This window comes from Schistocerca cancellata, chromosome 2 (genome assembly GCF_023864275.1).
Source record: "Schistocerca cancellata isolate TAMUIC-IGC-003103 chromosome 2, iqSchCanc2.1, whole genome shotgun sequence".
Lineage (NCBI taxonomy): Eukaryota > Metazoa > Arthropoda > Insecta > Orthoptera > Acrididae > Schistocerca > Schistocerca cancellata.
In genome coordinates, this window is record NC_064627.1 from 514,601,446 (window position 1) to 514,617,648 (window position 16,203).

A 16,203-nucleotide genomic window follows, 5' to 3' on the forward strand; every position below is an offset into this window, starting at 1 on the left:
ATTTAATATTTCATCAAAAAAGAATTTTGTGGCATTGTACAAATTAATATTTGTGATGGTTCATGTGGGATACTCAGCTTTATTCAAAACCTGTTTGCAGTTATGTCACAAGATGTAATCACTAAGTAACTAAATTTTTAGTTATTTCAGTTTCGAAAGGGTGCAAAAAAGGGCAGCTCGTTTTGTATTATCATGTAATAGGGGAGAGAGTGTGGCAGATATGATACGCGAATTGGGATGGAAGTCATTAAAGCAAAGATGTTTTTCATCACGGCGAGATCTATTTATGAAATTTTAGTCACCAACTTTCTCTTCCGAATGCGAAAATATTTTGTTGAGCCCAACCTACATAGGTAGGAATGATCATCAAAATAAAATAAGAGAAATCAGAGCTCAAACAGAAAGGTTTAGGTGTTCGTTTTTCCCGTGCGCTGTTCGGGAGTGGAATGGTAGAGAGATGGTATGATTGTAGTTCGATGAACCCTCTGCCAAGCACTTAAATGTGAATTGCAGAGAAGTTATATAGATATAGATGTAGATGTAGATGTAGACTGAGATCTTTTGTTTATTTACAACCTGTACAATTCATTATGGGTACATGTAATGATCTCAGCTGGCCAACTAGTCTCTCTAGCAACACTATTCCAACGTCTTAATATGGAGATGTCTGATTCTCTACTTCTGTTTCTTTTATCCTGCGACACCAAGTACCAAGTGCAATGGCTGTCACCAGCTTCATGACCTCTTCCTCTGTACAACCGTAGTGGCATCCCATCTTCTCAATCAAAAATCAAGATGATAACAGCAACACAAATAAAATCACAGCTGCAAACACACACAGCCCAAACATTAGAAAGCTGCTGAGCACTCAGGGTGGAAATGCAGCTACTTTGTCACCCTAACTGGCCACTAAATGCTTCACATATTAATTGGTCCATAGTGTGCAAAGACCCAGGGTGCTCACTATGTTAACACTTCAGGAGCACAAAGTTGGCAGTTAGGGGGAAGCATCAAAAGTGTGTGTAAATGTATCTAGAGCACCCAGGGGCAGGATTTGGGGGAATTTTAAAGACATTGAAAATTATTTATTGTATGAAATTTATGCATGAAACGAAACTGGTAATAGTTAGATCATCCGTACATTACAATGAAGACAGACCAGTGCGAAGATAAGTGCCTAATAGACACAGGGAGAACAATGTCAGGAATATCAAAAAAACTTAGAGATAAAACAATGAGTGGAAAAAATTTTGTGAAAATATAGTGATTTATGTAAGTATCAGAGGAGCCACAAGAAGAAAAAAAGCAAATTTGTTGTTAAACTCGGAAAATGAAAATTTGATTTTTGATCATGAGGGCCTGGAGATTGTGGAGGAAAATTATATTTTGGAAATGGGCAGGACGCTGAAGGTAGATCCAAGTTGCAGATGGGGTGAAAATGTAAATATAATTATTGAAACAAAATAACATTGTTACCTTGAAAACTTATATAGTTATCCTGAATTGTAATTGGTAATAATTGTAGTCTCATTAAAGGAATAATAAGCCATGGTGAAACCAATAACTTTGTGAGGACACCTTTTTGGATCCCACAAATGAGCAAAATTATGAAAACTTAGTAAATTGTAAGAAGAATGAAGCTATAAATTAAAATGTTAATCAAAAGTACCACTTAAGATAAATGTCATGTGAGTGTCAAGATTTTTTTTAAACCTGGCTAAGTAAAAAATTATCGGCTTATCATGCTGCATCTCAAATCTCACAGTCATTTTTTTTATGAAGGCTTATGGTATCACTTTCTCTAAAATAAAATAAGAGGAATAAGGAATACAGAAGATGGATATGTGGAAACTAATAGAAGGGCCTAGAAGTGAGTACAACAACCAATTAGTTGCTTCAGAAAGAAATGTATGTTTTAGGCTAGTGCTCAACTCAAGACATCATAACAATTTTTTACAAAAATCAAATGATCACCCTGAATATATGGATGAGCTTCTGCATAAATGTGATTGTGTACAGTTTATGAATAGTCTAGATTGGACTTCCAGCTTTCATCAAATTCCTCTTGAACCTGACTGTAGGAAATGTACTGCATTTATGAACAGACCTAAAAGTTATCAGTATACTGTTGTTCCATTTAATTTAATGTGTCAGTGGCTTAACTTAGTACAGCATTGATTTTTTTATTGGAACTAAAGTTTCCTCCAAGTTAATTCTATATTTCAATGTCATTTTAATTACTGTTAAAACTTGGAAAAAAAACATTTTTGCTTATCAAACTAAGGGAGAGAGGAATGACTTCAAAACTCGAAAATTTTAAATTTGGTGGGAATGAATTGAAATTTCTGAGACATATTATTTCTGAAAAGTGTAATTCATCAGACAAAGATAAAACTGATGCTATTGCAGACATTTCTGCTCCAAACACAAAAAAGTTAAAATCATTTTTCAGCTTGATGGCACTTTATAGAAAGTTCATTTGTAATCAACTCTGAATGCCGCCTGTTTGTGTACCTCCTTAAAGAAAAATTCAGCTTGGGATTGGTCTCAATTGTGCCAGGGTGCATCTGATGAAATAAAAAAGCAGCTTTGCCAAATCAACTTCTTTAACAACCAGACATATCTCTACCATTTTGTGTAATCAAACAATCAAAAATACAGGATGGAATAATGACAATATTATGAAAAGGATTGATCACTACTCACCATGTAGAGGAGATGTTCCTTCCCACCCTTTGAGGAGATGTTCCTTCCCACCCTTCTCACAGTGGTAGTCCACCACTCACTGAACCTATACAATATCCTCATCAATCCCTGCTCCACCTCTGCTCCCAACTGCTCCCAATCCCTTGCCTCATGGCTCATATCCTTCTCATAGATCTAGATGCAACACCTGTCCCATACATCCTCCCACCACCACTCACTCCGGTCCAGTCACAAGCATCACCTATCTCATCAAAGGCAGGGCTATCTGTGAAAGCAGTCATGTCATGTACCAGCTTTTCAGAAATGAGCAAGTGACAACTTTCCCTACAATATATCCTGCATTCCCGTAACCCCCTGGCCTCAACCTTTGTTAGCCCTGTCCTTCACCCACCTATACCTTCCCTGCTCCCAATCCATCACCACACAGCCACTTTCCAATGCACCCACATTCTTTTTTCCCTCTTCTCTCCTTTCCTGCCCCTCCCCCCCCCCCCCTTCTCCCCTCAGTCTAACATCCCAACTGCACCTAGCTGCCCTAGCCTTTTCCAACCACGTCAGGGGAAAGATAGAACGTCATTCAATTTCATTTTAAAGTTCATGGTAAATCTTATATTGTGGGTGAAAAGGAACACCTTGTAATCCATGGGTCATTCAATAAGTTTAAAAATTATCTTCAGACCACAAAGTGCTGCCTTACAGCCAAGAATGCAAACTGTATCATCGTCATAATTGCCATTGTAACTGCCATCTTAACTGCCATCTGCTTCACATCTGCTGTGCAGCAAACTTCATAAATTTAAGTATTAACTGTGTTTTTCTTACTTGTCTCTTCTTTTTCTGTGTGTTTTTTTCTTTTAGGAAGCTTTAATTTTCGAGTACTAGTAATAGTGTTCCATAGATTTCATGTTTGTTTTGAAAACAGTCCAGAGACAGATAGTGCTTATTTTCACTGTTTCCAACAAGAAGTGTCTAGTAACCACAGTTTAGTCAGCTATCAGCCGCCTTTAGTGAATTAGCAGTCTAGTTAAAAGTTGATTAGCTCTCTACAGTAAATTGTTGATTTCTTAGGATGGATAGGATGTATGACTGCTGTGTACGGACGCAGGAGGAGCTGGCCACTGTTCGCGAACAGCTGAACGTACTGATGGTCACGGTTAGCCATCTTCAGGCTGCTGCCTCCGAGTGTAGTGGCAGTGGGGAGCCTATTGCGTCGCATGGTACACCCCAGGTGTTACATGCTTCACCCACGGTCCCTGCTGTCGAGACATGTTCGCGGGTACCAGGCACGGTTGGGCCACCCTCTCCCCAAGGGGAGTGGCTGGTTCAGTGGCGCTCGCGTCGCGCAAGGCGGAGGGTCAATGTGGAGGCTGGCCGTGTGGCATCGCCCACTCTGCCTGTGCGTGGACATGTGGCCGCTCCTTCAGCAAGGTCCGAGCAGGCACATGAGGGGAGGGGTTTATTAGTGATTGGGAGCTCCAATGTTAGGCGAGTGATGGAGCCCCTTAGGGAAATAGCGGAAAGGTCTGGGAAGAAGGCCAGTGTACACTCTGTCTGCTTGCCGGGGGGTTTCATCTGAGATGCGTAGGAGGCCCTGCCGGCACTGATAAGAGAGCACTGGGTGCACCCGACTGCAAATTGTTGCTCATGTCGGCACCAATGACTCCTGCCGTCTGGGTTCACAGGTCATTCTCAGTTCGTACAGGCGGTTAGCGGAATTGGTGAAGGCAGAAAGCCTTGCTTGTGGGGTGGAATCTGAGCTAACTATCTGTAGCATCATTCCCAGAACCGATCACCGTCCTCTGGTTGGAGTCGAGTGGAAGGCTTAAACCAGATGCTCAGCCGATTCTGCGGAAATCTAGGGTGCAAATTTCTCAACCTGTGCTATCGGGTGGAGAAATGTAGGGTCCCCCTGAAGAGTTCAGGCGTACACTACACACAAGAAGCTGCTACAAGGGTAGCAGAGTATGTGTGGAGTGCACATGTGGGTTTTTTAGGTTAGAGAATTCCCTCCCTATGCCCGACAAGAAGCCTCCCGAGATGCGACAAGGTAGTAGTAGGAAAAATGCAACAGGAATAACAATATTAATGTGGTAACAGTAAACTGCAGGAGCGTCTATAGAAAGGTCCCTGAACTGCTCTCATTAATAAACAGTCACAATGCCCACATAGTACTAGGAACGGAAACTTGGGTGAAACCAGATGTAAACAGTAATGAAATTCTAAACTCAGATTGGAATGTATACCACGGAGACAGCTGGACAGTGAAGGGGGAGGCATGTTTACAGTGGTCAAAAGTGCAATAGTATCGAAGGAAATTGACGGAGATCCAAAATGTGAAATAATTTGGGTGAAGGACATGGTTAAAGCAGGCTGAAACACGGTAATTGGATGTCTCTATAGGCCCCCTGGCTCAGCAGCTGTTGTGGCAGAGCACCTGAAGGAAAATTTGGAAAATATTTTGAGTACATTTCCTGATCATGTTATAGATTTGGATGCAGATTTTAATTTACCAGATATCGACTGGGAGACTCAAGCATTTATAACGTGTGACAGGGGTAAAGAATCCAGTGAAAATTTTTTAAGTGCATTATCTGAAAACTACCTTGAGCAAATTAAACAGAGACTTTCTGGTGACAAACAGACCCAAACTATTTGAAACAGTTAATGCAGAAAAGGGAATCAACGATCATAAAGCGGTTACTGCATCGATGATTTCAGCTGTAAATGGAAATATTAAAAAAGGTAGGAAGGTTTTTCTGTTTAGCAAAAGTGACAAAAAGCAGATTTCAGAGTACTTGATGGCTTAACACAGAAGTTTGTCTCAAGTACAGATAGTGCTGAGGATCAGTGGACAAAGTTCAAAACTATTGTACAATATGCATTAGATGAGTATGTGCCAAGCAAGATCGTAAGAGATGGAAAAGGGCCACCGTGGTACAACAACAGAGTTAGAAAAATGCTACAGAAGGAGAGGGAACTTCACAGCAAACATAAACATAGCCAAAGCCTTGCAGACAAACAAAACTTACACGAAGCGAAATGTATTGTGAGGAGGGCTATGCGTGAGGCATTCAATGAATTCGAAAGTAAAGTTCTATGTACTGACTTGGCAGAAAATCCTAAGAACTTTTGGTCTTATGTCAAAGCAGTTGTTGTTGTTGTTGTTGTTGTGGTCTTCAGACCTGAGACTGGTTTGATGCAGCTCTCCATGCTACTCTATCCTGTGCAAGCTTCTTCATCTACCAGTACCTACTGCAGCCTACATCCTTCTGAATCTGCTTAGTGCATTCATCTCTTGGTCTTCCTCTACGATTTATACTCTCCACTCTGCCCTCCAATACTCAATTGGTGATCCCTTGATGACTCACAACATGTCCTACCAACTGAACCCTTCTTCTAGTCAAGTTGTGCCACAAACTCATCTTCTCCCTAATTCTATTCAATACTTCCTCATTAGTTATGGGATCTACCCATTTAATCTTCAGCATTCTTCTGTAGCACCACATTTTGAAAGCTTCTATTCTCTTCTTGTCTAAACAACTTATCGTCCATGTTTCACTTCCATACATGGTTACACTCCATACAAATACTTTCAGAAACAACTTCCTGACACTTAAATCAATACTCGATGTTAACAAATTTCTCTTCTTCAGAAATGCTTTCCTTGCCATTGCCAGTCTACATTTTATATCCTCTCTACTTTGACCATCATCAGTTATTTTGCTCCCCAAATAGCAAACCTCCTTTACTACCTTAAGTGTCTCATTTCCTAATCTAATTCCCTCAGCATCACCCGACTTAATTCGACTACATTCCATTATCCTCATTTTGCTTTTGTTGATGTTCATCTTATACCTTCTTCTCAAGACACTGTCCATTCTGTTCAACTGATCTTCCAAGTCCTTTGCTGTCTCTGACAGAATTACAATGTCATCGGCAAACCTCAAAGTTTTTATTTCTTCTCAATGGATTTTAATACCTACTCCGAATTTATCTTTTGTTTCCTTTACTGCTTGCTCAATATAAAGATTGAAAAACATTGGGGATAGGCTACAACCCTGTCTCACTCCCTTCCCAACCACTGCTTCCCTTTCATACCCCTCGACTCTTATAACTGCCATCTGCTTTCTGTACAAATTGTAAATAGTCTTTTGCTCCCTGTATTTTACCCCTGCCACCTTCAGAATCTGAAAGAGAGTATTCCAGTCAACATTGTCAAAAGCTTTCTATAAGTCTACAAATGATAGAAACATAGGTTTGCCTTTCCTTAATCTTTCTTCTAAGATAAGTCGTAGGGTCAGTATTGCCTCACGTGTTTCAACATTTCTACAGAATCCAAACTGATCTTCCCCGAGGTTGGCTTCAATCAGTTTTTCCATTTGTCTGTAAAGAATTCGTGTTAGTATTTTGCAGCTGTGACTTATTAAACTGATAGTTCGGTAATTTTCATATCTGTCAACACCTGCTTTCTTTGGGATTGGAACTATTATATTCTTCTTGAAGTCTGAGGGTATTTCACCTGTCTCATACATCTTGCTCACCAGATGGTAGAGTTTTGTCAAGACTGGCTCTCCCAAGGCTGTCAGTAGTTCTAATGGAATGTTGTCTACTCCGGGGGCCTTGTTTCGACTCAGGTCTTTCAGTGCTCTATCAAACTCTTCATGCAGTATCATATCTCCCATTTCATCTTCATTTACATCCTCTTCCATTTCCATAATATTTTCCTCAAGTACATCGCTCTTGTATTGACCCTCTATATACTCCTTCCACCTTTCTGCTTTTCCTTCTTTGCTTAGAACTGGGTTTCCATATGAGCTCTTGATATTCATACAAGTGGTTCTCTTTTCTCCAAAGGTCTCTTTAATTTTCCTGTAAGCAGTATCTATCCTACCCCTAGTGAGATAAGCCTCTACGTCCTTACATTTGTCCTCTAGCCATCCCTGCTCAGCCATTTTGCACTTCCTGTCAATCTCATTTTTGAGACGTTTGTATTCCTTTGTGCCTGCTTCATTTACTGCATTTTTATATTTTCTCCTTTCATCAGTTAAATTCAATATTTCTCCTGTTACCCAAGGATTTCTACTAGCCCTTGTCTTTTTACCTATTTGGTCCTCTGTTGCCTTCACTATTTCATCCCTCAAAGCTACCCATTCTTCTTCTACTGTATTTCTTTCCCCCAGTCCTGTCAATTGTTCCCTTATGCTCTCCCTGAAACTTTGTACAACCTCTGGTTCTTTCAGTTTATCCAGGTCCCATCTCCTTAAATTCCCACCTTTTTGCAGGTTCTTCAGTTTCAGTCTACAGTTCATAACCAATAGATTGTGGTCAGAGTCCACATCTGCCCCTGAAAATGTCTTACAATTTAAAACCTGGTTCCTAAATCTCTGTCCTACCATTATATAATCTATCTGATACCTTTTAGTATCTCCAGGTTTCTTCCATATATACAACTTTCTTTCATGATTCTTAAACCAAAGCAGTAGGTGGATCAAAACAAAATGTCCAGACACTCTGTGACCAAAATGGTACTGAAACAGAGTATGACAGACTAAAGGTCGAAATACTAAATGCCTTTTTCCAAAGCTGTTTCACAGAGGAAGACTGTACTGTAGTTCCTTCTCAAGATTGTCACACAGATATCAAAATAGATGACAGAGTGATAGAAAACAATTAAAATTGCTCAAAAGAGGAAAGGCCGCTAGACCTGATGGGATACCAGTTTGATTTTAAACAGAGTACGTGAAGGAACTTGCCCCCTTTCTTGCCGTGGTCTAGCATACATCTGTAGAAGAGTGTAGCATTCCAAAAGATTGGAAAAGGGCACAGGTCATCCCTGTTTTCAAGAAGGGACATCGAAGAGATGTGCAGAACTTCAGACCTATATCTCTAATGTCGATCAATTGTAGAATTTTGGAACACGTATATTCGGAGTAGGTATTAAAATCCATGGAGAATAAATAAAAACTTTGAGGTTCGCCGATGACATTGTAATTCTGTCAGAGACAGCAAAGGACTTGGAAGAGCAGTTGAATGGAATGGACAGTGTCCTTAAAGGAGGGTACCAGATGAACATCAACAAAAGCAAAACGAGGATAATGGGATGTAGTCAAATTAAGTCAGGTGATGCTGAGGCAATTAGAGTAGGAAATGAGACACTTAAAGTAGTAAAGGAGTTTTGCTATTTGGGGAGCAAAATAACTGATGATGGTCGAAGTAGAGAGGATATAAAATGTAGACTGGCAATGTCAAGAAAAGCGTTTCTGAAGAAGAGAAATTTGTTAACATCGAGTATAGATTTAAGTGTCAGGAAGTCATTTCTGAAAGTATTTGTATGGAGTGTAGCCATGTATGGAAGTGAAACATGGACAATAAATAGTTTGGACAAGAAGAGAATAGAAGCTTTCGAAATGTGGTGCTACAGAAGAATGCTGAAGATTAGATGGGTAGATCACATAACTAATGAGGAAGTTTTGAATAGGATTGGGGAGAAGAGAAGTTTGTGGCACTACTTGACCAGAAGAAGGGATCGGTTGGTAGGACATGTTCTGAGGCATCAAGGGATCACCAATTTAGTATTGGAGGGTAGTGTGGAGGGTAAAAATCGTAGAGGGAGACCAAGAGATGAATGCACTAAGCAGATTCAGAAGGATGTAAGTTGCAGTAGGTACTGGGAGATGAAGAAGCTTGCACAGGATAGAGTAGCATGGAGAGCTGCATCAAACCAGTCTCAGGACTGAAGACCACAACAACAACAACACGACAACATTATGTTCAAGTATAATGACTTTTCTGGAGACTCTAAATCTACTCCAAAGGAATCAGCATGGGTTTCCCCAATTGTGTGAAACCTAGCTCGTGCTATTCGTCCATGAAACTCAGAGGACCACAGACACGGGTTCCCAGGTAGATGCCATGTTTCTTGACTTCCGCAAGGCGTTTGATACAGTTCCCCACAGTTGTTTAATGAACAAAGTAAGAGTATATGGACTATCAGACCAATTGTGTGATTGGACTGAAGTGTTCCTAGATAACAGAATGCAGTATGTCATTCTTAATGGAGGGAAGTCTTCCATAGTAAGAGTGATTTCAGGTGTGCTGCAGGGGAGTGTCATAGGACCATTGCTATTCACAATATATATAAATGACCTTGTGAATAACATTGGAAATTCACTGAGGCTGTTTGCGGATGATGCTGTAGTATATCGTGAGGTTGTAACAATGGAAAATTGTACTGAAATGCAGGAAGATCTGCAATGAATTGATGCATGGTGCAGGGAATGGCAATTGAATCTCAATGTCGACAAGTGTAACGTGCTGTGAATACATAGAAAGAAAGATCCTTTATCATTTAGCTACAATATAGCAGGTCAGGAACTGGAAGCAGTTAATTCCATAAATTATCTGGGAGAAGGCATTAGGAGTGATTTAAAATGAAATGACCATATAAAATTAATTGCCGGTAAAGCAGATGCCAGACTGAGATTCATTGGAAGAATCCTAAGGAAATGCAATACGAAAACAAAGGAAGTAGGTCACAGTACACTTGTTCTCCCACTGCTTGAATACTGCTAATTGGTGTGGTATCCATACCAGATGGGGTTGATAGAAGAGATAGAGAAGATCCAACGGAGAGCAGCGCACTTCATTACAGGATCATTTAGTAATTGCAAAATCATTACGGAGATGATAGATAAACTCCAGTGGAAGACTCTGCAAGAGAGACGCTCAGTAGCTTGGTGCGGGCTTTTGTTGAAGTTTCGAGAATATACCTTCACCGAGGAGTCAAGCAGTATATTGCTCTCTGCTATGTATATCTCTCAAAGAGCCCATGAGGATAAAATCAGAGAGATTAGAGCCCACACAGAGGCATATAAACCATCTTTCTTTCCACGAACAATACGAGACTGGAATAGAAGTTAGAACCAATAGAGGTACTCAAAGTACCCTCCTCCACACATCGTCAGGTGGCTTGCAGAGTATGGATGTAGATGGAGATGTAGATAATAGAATAACTAGGTAGACCTTATTCTTGCAGCATTTTGATTATGAAATTAAGTACATTCAAGGAAAAGACAATGTGATACTGACACATTTTCTAGATTACTTGTTACGGCAACTTCTGAAAATGCTAGTGGGGAAGGGGAAAGTGAGTTGAAATTTATTTATTTAAAGGGAGTAAATAATGAGGGAGATATTCTGAAAGTTTTTAATGACTAGGAGAAATTGAGATCATGATTAGAGTTAGAAATCAGTCAAAAACTATCTAGGGAAAAGGGAGAAAGAGAAAGATGAACAATATTGCAATGTGTATAAAGGGATTTTATTCAAAAGACTAGAATGGACTTTGATGACTGGATATTATGCTGGCCTGAACAACAAATTGACATCTTAATAAATTGTATACATGAAAGTTTTGGACACTGTGGATCAACAAAATGCATACAAATGTTACAGGAAAACATATACTTTTAAAATATTGGCATAAGGGTAAAAAAGCAACTTATTACTCATGATCATCGTCAAACAATAAAAGATAGTAATCAGACCTCTGGTGAATGGTAAAGAATATTTTGCCTAACAAGAAACTAGATCTCACAGCAGTTGACATTTTTTGCCTGTTACCACAGTCAAAAGGAGATTTTAGTTATATATTCATAATTTTTGACATTTGTTTTGAGTTAATAAAGCTATATCCACTGAAAATATGAACAAGAATACAGATCATTTCAAAAATAACAGGTAATTGTTTTACAAATATTCAGATACGCATTATTGTGGCTAAGGTAAACACGAAGCCCATGGCTACTATAGTAGTGCAGGTTTATATGCCGTATAGCTCTGAAGATGACGAAGAAATCGATGAAATGTATGATGAGATAAAAGAAATTAGTCAGATAATGAAGGGAGACGAAAATTTAATAGTCATGGGTGACTGGAATTTGACAGTAGGAAAAGGGAGAGAAGGAAACGTAGTAGGTGAATATGGATTGGGGGTAAGAAAGGAAAAAAGAAGCCTCCTGGTAGAATTTTGCACAGAGCATAACTTAATCATAGCTAATACTTGGTTCAAGAATCATGAAAAGGTTGTATACATGGAAGAAGCCTGGAGATACTAGAAGTTATCAGATAGATTATACAATGGTAAGACAGAGATTTAGGAATCAGGTTTTAAATTGTAAGACGTTTCCAGGGGCAGATGTGAACTCTGACCACAATCTATTGGTTATGAACTGTAGACTGAAACTGAAGAAACTGCAAAAAGGTGGGAATTTAAGGAGATGGGACCTGGATAAACTGAAAGAACCAGAGGTTGTACAAAGTTTCAGGGAGAGCATAAGGGAACAATTGACAGGAATGGGGGAAAGAAATACAGTAGAAGAAGAATGGGTAGCTTTGAGGGATGAAGTAGTGAAGGCAGCAGAGGATCAAGCAGGTAAAAAGACAAGGGCTAGTAGAAATCCTTGGGTAACAGGAGAAATATTGAATTTAACTGATGAAAGGAGAAAATATAAAAATGCAGTAAATGAAGCAGGCACAAAGGAATACAAACGTCTCAAAAATGAGATTGACAGGAAGTGCAAAATGGCTGAGCAGGGATGGCTAGAGGACAAATGTAAGGACGTAGAGGCTTATCTCACTAGGGGTAGGATAGATACTGCTTACAGGAAAATTAAAGAGACCTTTGGAGAAAAGAGAACCACTTGTATGAATATCAAGAGCTCATATGGAAACCCAGTTCTAAGCAAAGAAGGAAAAGCAGAAAGGTGGAAGGAGTATATAGAGGGTCAATACAAGAGCGATGTAATTGAGGAAAATATTATGGAAATGGAAGAGGATGTAAATGAAGATGAAATGGGAGATATGATACTGCGTGAAGAGTTTGACAGAGCACTGAAAGACCTGAGTCGAAACAAGGCCCCCGGAGTAGACAACATTCCATTAGAACTACTGACAGCCTTGGGAGAGCCAGTCTTGACAAAACTCTACCATCTGGTGAGCAAGATGTATGAGACAGGTGAAATACCCTCAGACTTCAAGAAGAATATAATAGTTCCAATCCCAAAGAAAGCAGGTGTTGACAGATATGAAAATTACTGAACTATCAGTTTAATAAGTCACAGCTGCAAAATACTAACACGAATTCTTTACAGACGAATGGAAAAACTGATTGAAGCCGACCTCGGGGAAGATCAGTTTGGATTCTGTAGAAATGTTGAAACACGTGAGGCAATACTGACCCTACGACTTATCTTAGAAGAAAGATTAAGGAAAGGCAAACCTATGTTTCTAGCATTTGTAGACTTAGAGAAAGCTTTTGACAATGTTGACTGGAATACTCTCTTTCAGATTCTGAAGGTGGCAGGGGTAAAATACAGGGAGCAAAAGACTATTTACAATTTGTACAGAAAGCAGATGGCAGTTATAAGAGTCGAGGGGTATGAAAGGGAAGCAGTGGTTGGGAAGGGAGTGAGACAGGGTTGTAGCCTATCCCCAATGTTGTTCAATCTTTATATTGAGCAAGCAGTAAAGGAAACAAAATATAAATTCGGAGTAGGTATTAAAATCCATGGAGAAGAAATAAAAACTTTGAGGTTTGCCGATGACATTGTAATTCTGTCAGAAACAGCATAGGACTTGGAAGATCGGTTGAACAGAATGGACAGTGTGTTGAAAGGAGGATATGAGATGAACATCAACAAAAGTAAAACAAGGATAATGGAATGTAGTCAAATTAAGTCAGGTGAGGCTGAGGGAATTAGATTAGGAAATGAGACACTTAAATTAGTAAAGGAGTTTTGCTATTAGGGGAGCAAAATAACTGATGATGGTAGAGGATGTGCTAGATCACGATCAGTTTGGCTTTAGAAAAGGTAAAGGCACCAAAGAGGTGGATCTGACATTGCTGTTGATAATGGAAGCAAGACTAAAGAAAAGTAAGACAGGTTCATAGGATTTGTTGACTGGAAAAAGCCTGCGACAATGGAAAATGGTGCAAGATGGGCCATGACATTCCCATTCAATTCAACATAATACTGTCACATCTCAATTCCTCAGAAATCTGAATGTCATTTGCTTTGACCAGCCATTCAATTGGAGACCTACAATAAGGACACTCTGAAACTCTGTCAAGTACTGACAATACTCTCTGATATGAGTCCATATTAGCTCCATGTGCTTTACGCTGATCATTCAACATCTGATGCTGTTCACATCCCTTATATACCCTACCAGACCTGGTACAATGACTACACATGAGCAACACTAAGGCACTCAAGTAACTGCTCTGCCTGTCACAGGGAATTGCAATTCTAATGATTTACATACTCATCGATGGTGTGCACGTGTACAATGTTACAGTGAACATCTAACCATGTCTTGTAACTGCTGCAGGTTTTTTGTCATGCAATGTATTGGTGAAGTAAGTATTCTCGATGTAAGTCAATGTCATGTTAGCCTTGACCATTCTACTAATCTATCTGTTCAACCAGTACAATCAATAATATGCCAGTCTGTGTACTGCTAGGTGCCAGTTTTCATGCTCTGCACATCTGTCACTGCCATTATTTTGTATACAGTGGATAACTGAAAAATAAGAAATATCATACCTTGCACAAGTGCCCTCAGAGCACAAATGTTGGCTTCTATCTTTGTTGGATCTTCCTTGAGTTCATACTGAGCACGTTGCTTCCAGTGTTCATCCAGAGATTCCCAAGAAGATGGCATGTCCAGACAGCACCACCAGTTCTGCATATCAGTTTATATGTTATGATAACATATAGATATCAATTACATTTATATGTGGTCTTGATATTTATAGTCACTATTTCCACATTCTTCTTCAATAAAAAATGTTCTACAAAAAGATGATTGAATAATCCCTTAACATAATAACAAATATACTAAAGCTGATAATCTGATATTAGAACTCACTTAACCAATGTTTGCAATGTTATATTTGGTACAACAGAAACAATTAGTGAAAGTTATTTTTGGCACAAACTGATAGAATAAACATTGTTCAGTTCATACCTAATTACTAAAGAAGTACTACAAAATATGAGAGGCAATAAAAATAGTCTTCGAACTGTCTGCTCAGATTCATTCAGTCACTCGTCCATTCATCATGTTGTGTAGAGCCCATCAAGAATAACAACCAACAGAGATGTGGAATGGGTCAAGACATTCTATTTGTGTAACCAGCCATTTATCACTGGAATGTTTCTTCAGTGGTTTAAATATTCCGAGATGAAGCCTCTGTTGAGGAAACAAGATAAAGAAATATCGTCAGATTTCCTTCCAGTTTCACTTCCCCCAGCATCCTCTAAAATTTTAGAAAAGATAATATACAGTTGGCTTCTTAACAATCTAACTACAAAAAATATATATATTCTTTAAGTTGCAGTTTGGAGTCCTTAAGCTATTCGGTGTTGGGAAGACTATTTAAACATTCAGCAAGAATGCAGATAATTCATTAGCCAGTAACTTACAGGCTACTGACATATTTTGTAGTCGTTTGACTGTGTAAATCATAACGCCCTATTAAATAAATTAGGATATTACATTGTAAGAGAAACGTCATAAAATTGTTCAAATCATATCTGTGTCATAGGAAACAAAGGATTTCAATATGAAAGAGTCCTGTATTCAACTATTAAGCAACATCTAACTGGGAATTTATTATGTGTAGTGTAACACAAGGTTCCATTTTAGGACCCTTAGTAAATTTATCAGATGGCAAGTTTTGTTTTGTGCACAAATAATACAAACAGTGCAATAAATAGTAAATCAAGTAGTGCCTAAGTTTTAGAAAGATCAGTTAATGAAATTTTCATGGACATTAATAAATGGTGCCTTGCTAATCCTTTGTCACTAAACTTTGAAGAACACAGTACAGAATCCCCCCCCCCCCAAGTACGTTCCTACAATATGATGACAAGCAGATAGAAGAGGTTGACAGTATTAAATTCTTGGGATTGCAGCTTGATAGTAAATTTAACCAGAGGATCCTATCACAGAATTATTGAAGTGCCTAAGCAAATCTTTATTTCAAATGCAGATGTCACACGTACAGTAGGTGACATAAAAACAAAACAAGCTTTTCGGGTAACTAATATCCCTACTAGTTTTCCATGTTCAAAACCATGTACAATAGAACCCCTCTAATCCGTCACCTTCGGGACCGGGACCATGGTCAGAACGAAAAAAGGTCAGATTATCCGAAAAATCTAATATTTATTGCAAAAAATATAAAAAGACATTTAGTAAAAAAAATTAAATGATTTAACAACTAAAAGACGTCTACAGTAATATAAAAGACATTTTTTACACAGTGTTAAACAATACATAAACTAAAAAATGTCTACACACACTATAATATGTATTGGTTTTAAAAGGAAAAAGACAAACAAATTACAGTACTGTACTGCACTTAATAATGTATAAAAATGAAAACAAATTACTTGGAAAAAAGTCAATGATACATTTTTGTTTAGCAGA

The 16,203-nt window shown here is 38.7% G+C and overlaps 1 protein-coding gene across 1 annotated transcript in view; it reads right to left on the reverse strand.

Annotated features, from left to right (window-relative positions):
- Positions 1–16,203, reverse strand: part of LOC126162061 (retinaldehyde-binding protein 1-like) — a 174,595-nt gene that overhangs the window by 120,100 nt on the left and 38,292 nt on the right. Inside the window, exon 2 of the mRNA XM_049918315.1 lies at positions 14,313–14,451. Coding sequence (XP_049774272.1) covers positions 14,313–14,430 — 118 coding nt within the window. The 5' untranslated portion in view covers positions 14,431–14,451. The remainder of the gene's footprint in view (positions 1–14,312; positions 14,452–16,203) is intronic.